Below are 6,252 nucleotides of genomic sequence, written 5' to 3' on the forward strand. Positions count from 1 at the left end.
GACAACACTACTATAGTCCTGGGAGACTTCAATACACCCCTCTCAAGAAAAGATAGAACTACCAGAAAAAAAACTCAACAGAGATACTGAAGAATTAAATCACACAATAAACCAACTTGACCTCATAGATATCTATAGACAATTTGTCTTTTGATTTCCTGACTGCTGGTGCCAAGAGTGTTGATTGTGGAGCTAAGCAAGCTGAAATTGTTAACAGCCTCAATCTCTTCTATGTCCAGCATGAAGATGCCAAACAACCCACTGGTGAGAATCTTTGTCTTCTTGATGTTTATCTTCAATCCATAGTGAAGACTATAGTCTTTGACCTTCTGCAGCAAGTGCTTCAGGTCCTCCTCAGTTTTGGCAAGCAAGGTTGTGTAATCTGCATCATGCAGATTGTTGATGAGTCTTCCTTCAATCCTGATGTGCATTCCTCCTCATAAAGTCCAGTCTCTTGAATGATCTGTTCTGCATATAGATTGAAAATGTATGGAGATAGGACACATCTCTGACACACTCCTTTTCTAATTTTGAACCAGGCAGTGTTTTCTAATTTTGAACCAGGCATTGTTTCCCTGTTTTGTTCTGACTACTGCCTCCTGGTTTAAGTATAGGTTTTGCATGAGTACAATCAAGTGTTCTGGAATTCCCATTCTTCTCAAGGTTAGCTATAGTTTGTTATGATCTATGCAGTCAGACATCTTTGCATATTCAATTTGCACGGATAGACATTCCTCTGGTACTCTTTGCTTTCAGCCAAGATTCATCTGACATTGGCAATAATGTCTCTAGTGCCTCAGCCTCTTCTAAACCCCACTTATATTTCTGGAATTTCTCTGTTAATGTACTGTCCCTGTCGTTTTGGGATCATCTTCAGCAGGATCTTGCTTGTGTGTAATTAGTGATAGTATTCGATAATTTCCACACTCTGTCCGAATACCTTTTTTGGGGGGATAGGAATAAATATGGATCTCTTCAAGTCAGTTGGCCAGATAGTTGTCCTCCAGATTTCTTGGCACAATTTGGTAAGCATGTACAGGATAGCATCTTTTTATTGAAATATGTCAGTTGGTATTCCATCAATTCCTGGGACCTTGTTTTTTTTCAGTTCCTTTACAGCAGCTTGAACTTCTTCTTTCATCACCACTGCCTCTTGATCATATATTATTTTATGAAGTTCTTCTGTGTCATTCAATTCTTTCTGGTACAGTGATTCTGTATACTCCTTCAATCTTTTAATGTTTCCTGGATCATTCTGTCTCTGCCCAAAGTATTCTTAAGTAATGCAACTCGCAGCTTGAATTTGTTCTTCAGTTCCTTCAGCTTAAGAAATGCCTGGCGAGTTTGGCCCTTTTGATTTTCTGATTCCAGCTCTTTGCACATTTCATGATAATGCTATAATGCTTTGCTTTGTGTTCCTGTGCTGTCCTTTGAAATCTTTTGTTCGGCTCTTCAACGTCTTTTTTTTTTATAGCGCTTTAACTTCTTGATTTCTTCCCTTTGCTTTGGCTTTTCGATGCTCTACTGCAATATATAGAGTCTTTTCTGATATCTCTTTCGGTGTTCTCTTCCTCCTCTGTCTTTATAATGACCTTTTGCATTCTTCATGGATGGTATTCTTGATATCCTTCCACATCTGATCTTCGTTCATTAGTGTTCATAGTCTCAAATCTGTTCCTGAGGTGATTTTGAAATTCAGGTATGATAGGCTCAAGGTCAAATTTTAGTTTGTATTGATTTGATAAAACCTTCTTTAGCTTTAGTTTGAACTTGCATATGACTATTTGATGGTCTGTTCCACAATCTGCACCTGGCATAGTTTTCACAGCTGGTGTTGAGGTTCTCTAGTGATTTTTTTCCACAGATGTAATTGATCTGATTCCTGTGTAAAGCATTTGAAAAATATTTTTATTGTTATTTATATATGCCTTTACTTTCTCTTATAGATTCAGAATATTATATGTAGTAGTTGAAAAAAGTGTACTTTATCATCTTATTATCATCTTGATGGCCATGTATCCTGCTGTGGTTTATGATCCCTGGTGGCCTAGTGATAAGGAGTTGTGCTGCAAATGAATCCACCAGCTGCTCCATGGTGGAAAGATGGGCAAACTCCTGGGTGATTTATAGCCTCTGAAAACCTGCTTGGCGGATCTGCCATGAGTTGGTTCCACCTTGACAACACATGAGAGTAACAACTATGGTTTAATGTCACAGGGCTTTGATTTACCTTTCTTGGGGGGGGGGGATAAAATGGACATCATTGCTATTAAAATTTGTGTGGACTAATTTCATTATGACTTGGCTTACTCCTTTTTGTTAAGATAATGGTTTTTATTTTATTTTTGAATTTTTCTTATTTTGGTTAAATGTATTGCTGTAAATTCTTAATACCCTTTATGGATAACATGAATTGCAGAAACTTGTTTGCCTTCTCTTCACAGTCTTTTGACTTGGAAGTTTAATTCTAAATTCATACATAATTAAGTGATTTTACTGAAAGGATACCATCTGTCATTTACACTGTCACATTGTGTTAGGATTTTTGAGGTTTTCTGCAAGCCATCTTGTCAGTGGCCTTTGGGAATACCTACCTTGAGCACCACAATTTTGTATGGTGTCTTTCAGAGCATTATTGAATGGGGTGATTAGTTTTCAGAAGTGAGTTTCATTTGTTTCTATGATTGCCTTAGTTGGTTACCACCACCAGGCTTTCCTGGTCTGTTCTAAGTCCCATTGTTCCAGGCTACTCATGATTAACTTCTGATTCTAGATTCTCTTTAGGCTCATTTCATGTTGTTAAGAGCTCTTGAGTCAAGTACGACTCACAGCTACTCTGTCAACAAACTATCTAAATTCTGTCCTATCCTGTGCCATCTTCACCATCTCTGACACATTAGAGCCTATTGCTGTAGTCATTGTGTCAGTCCACCTGGTTGAGAGTCTTCTTCTCTTTTGCTGACCCTCTGCCTTTCTGAGCCTGATGTCCCCTCCTAGCAACGTGCCACAGTATGTTATATGAGGCTTCATCATCTTTGCCTTCAAGGAACTCTGTGACTGCACTTTTCCCAAGACGTATCTATTTGTTCTTTGGGCAGTTTGTGGCATATTTGATACTCTTCTCCAACACTACAGCTCAGAGACATCAATTCTTCTGTCTTCCTTTTTCTAGTCTTCTATAATCCTGCAGAAATCTAATCCTTTAGATTTATGTCACCTTTTATAATTTGAAGGAAGCTCTGGTGGCATCACTCTCAGGGAGTTGCACTGCATCCCCAGTGGCAGCAGTTCCCTGGCAATTTGAAGTCAGCAGTGGATCCACAAGAGAGGTGGGCACTCTTCTCCCATGAGATTTACAGCCTCCAAAAACCCACTGATGAATCAGCTGTGAGTTTATTCTGACTTATCAGCAATAAGCTTTTTTGTTTGGGTTTTTGTTTTGTTTTCTTTTGTTTTAAACAGCTAATCTTAAGAGATAGAGTTACACAGTGACTATAACAATGAGCTTAAGTATATCAGATCCACTGTTCATAGGGTTGCTGTGTACCATAGTATATGTGCTTCTGAAGCGAGCACTGCTGTGTACCATAGTAGTCGCGATGGTACCCAACAACTACAATGATCTTAAGTATTTCTTCAAGTTTGTTGGCCATCTGAATGTCTTTTCATAGCCTCTGCTCATTTTGTAGTTATGTTGCTTGTCTTTTTCTTGTGGAAGGGTTGCAGTTTTTTGTAAATTTTGGAGTTTGGTCTTTTATCAGTTAGGTCACTGCCAATTTTTTATTTCCCTTTCCTAGTTTGTATGTTTCTTTTTGCTCTTTTGAGGAAATCTTTGGTATACAGAGGGATCTGATTTTTAGTTGGTCTTAGCAGTCTAGCTTATCCTTTGCTGACTGTGCATTTACTTTCTGCCTGATAGTCTGTTTATGCCATAGAGTATGCCAGCCGAAAAATAGGTTCCTTCTGTTTTTTCCCTTTGGTGACCTTTATAATTTTAGGCTGTATGTTTGAGTTTCTGAGTTTGTAAATCATGGTGAGACGAGACTCCCTGTTTTTCTCCTGTGGAGCCACTCATAGATTGGAATCCACCAGTGACATGTCTCCTTTGAATTTGCAGTATATCTTTACAAGACTACACCACGAGAGCCTCTCTGTATTCCTCTGTTCTTACAGTTTTGTAACATGAGAACAGACAGCATTTGACTTTTTGATTAAGCTTTCTTATTCATTGCAATATCCTGCATTTTCCTTCATGATGCAAGATCATTTGGGAAATAATTTTTTCATTATGAGTAATATTCTATTGTACTTATATATGTACCACATTTTATTTATCTTTTAATCTGTTGATAGGTGCTTATTTATTATTAGCTATTGATGCTGCATTCCTGGCAGGAGAGAAAAACTGTGAAAGAACATTATTTGACCTTAAAGAGGCTACAGTGTGGTGGGTAGACTGTAACCAAATATACTTCAGGGTGAAAAATGCTCAGTGATTGTGCATGAGAGCTATAAAATCATAAGAAACACGTTCCTATCTGCTGAGTTTGTCAAAGAAGGTTTTGAGAGAAGATATAGTTAGAACGGAGACTTAGAGGATGAGCTTATGGGAGCATAGAGAGTTATTGGAGTTTAGCAATTTCAACTGAAGCTGGCAACATTCAATTTTATATGAAATTCTGTGGTGAGGTTTTATGTGATTATTTATTAAATACTCTCTAAACATGTTCAGATTATGAAATTAATATATCCTAAATCCATTAGTGTCTGAAATAATTATATTTTTGGAATTTTACATATGTTGATATGTGTTTGATTTTTGTACTTTTCTTTTTGCAACAGGTATTAGCTAACAACTTTTCGCTTTTCTTTTTAATGAGAATTCAGTTTTTTCCCTTTATGACAAGACATACATTTAAAAAAAAAGACAACGTGTTTTAATTTTCTTTGACGCAGAGTTTTTTAGAAAGGACTGAGAGTATAATGCATTAATTTTTAGTTTGCTATGTCTTTGGGTCAACTATTTGAACAACAGATCTAAACTTTGCCCTAACCTGAGCCATCCTCAAGATCTCGGAAACTCTCCTATCATATTGTTTTTTAGATTACATTTTAAATTTTGAATTCTAAAGATTTATGTGAGGAAGTCCTGGTGATCTTGTGGATAAAGAGTTGCCAACCTAAAGGCAGTTGGTTTGAAACCACTAGCTGTTCCGAGAGAAAGATGGACAGTCTCCTCCTGTGTGATTTACAATCTCTATTGGAGGGTCAGCTATGAGTCAGTTTCAACTTGATGGCACATAACAGCAATAACTGATATTTGTAGACATTTAACTTTTTATCTTTTCCAGGTGAAACTGAGAAAATTTGAAATGTAGTTTCTTTCAGTATTAAAAATTGATCAGTTAAATTCCTTTGCCTCATACTGAAAATAATAATGTACTATAATTTAATTCTCTTATTTTGTGTATACATTGCCAATATCTTTTCTGTGACCACTCTAATATCCCAGATAAAATCCTAACATGGAAAATTTACTTGTAATACATTGTGATTATACTGTTCTTTCTTGATTACTTGATTATTCACATAAATGTGAATAATGGTATAACTCTTTGTGCCTTTTTTTTTCTTTTTAAGGTATTGCCATCAGAGAGTCAGCAAAGGTAGTCGACCAAGCCCAAAGAAGGGTGTTGAGGGGAGTTGATGACCTTGACTTTTTCATAGGAGATGAAGCCATAGATAAACCTACGTATGCTACAAAGGTAAAATCTAAGTCCAAAACTGGCTTCTTTTAAGTATGTTTAGAATAGTGTAGTAGAGTGAATAATGCAAAATTGTAGGTTATCTAGAAATTATATTTGTGAAATGTGAGATGTATTTGTATTCTTTTAAGTAAAGAGTTTGCTTTAGTTACTTTTGAACAGCATTGTTTCTGAACTGGGGATATGAATTAACCAGAATGGAGAATACTTGTTCATGGCCTAGAGTAAGGCCTGCTAGCGGAGAAAGCTGCAGAGTAATAAACCTGTGGAAAAATTTCATACTGTTTAATGAAAAAGAAATATTACAGTTTTAAAACAAAGTATTTGTTCTTAAAAGTAAAAATAATACTAATTAGAATTAAAGTTTTATGAGTGTTTCCACCATAATGCATTTTACTATTGTTGTTGTTGTTCTTATGTGCCGTCGAGTCGTTTGCAACTCATAGCGACCCTATGCACAACAACCCTAAACCCTGCTCTATCCTGC

The 6,252-nt window shown here is 36.5% G+C and overlaps 1 protein-coding gene across 1 annotated transcript in view; it reads left to right on the forward strand.

Moving 5' to 3' along the window:
- ACTR3B (ARP3 actin-related protein 3 homolog B (yeast)) overlaps positions 1-6,252 on the forward strand; it is a 151,676-nt gene that overhangs the window by 39,657 nt on the left and 105,767 nt on the right. The window contains exon 3 of the mRNA XM_006901576.1: positions 5,641-5,765. Within this exon, the coding sequence (XP_006901638.1) occupies positions 5,641-5,765 (125 nt within the window). The remainder of the gene's footprint in view (positions 1-5,640; positions 5,766-6,252) is intronic.

Source organism: Elephantulus edwardii, unplaced genomic scaffold, assembly GCF_000299155.1.
Source record: "Elephantulus edwardii isolate Elephantulus edwardi_28Jun2011 unplaced genomic scaffold, EleEdw1.0 scaffold00335, whole genome shotgun sequence".
NCBI lineage: Eukaryota > Metazoa > Chordata > Mammalia > Macroscelidea > Macroscelididae > Elephantulus > Elephantulus edwardii.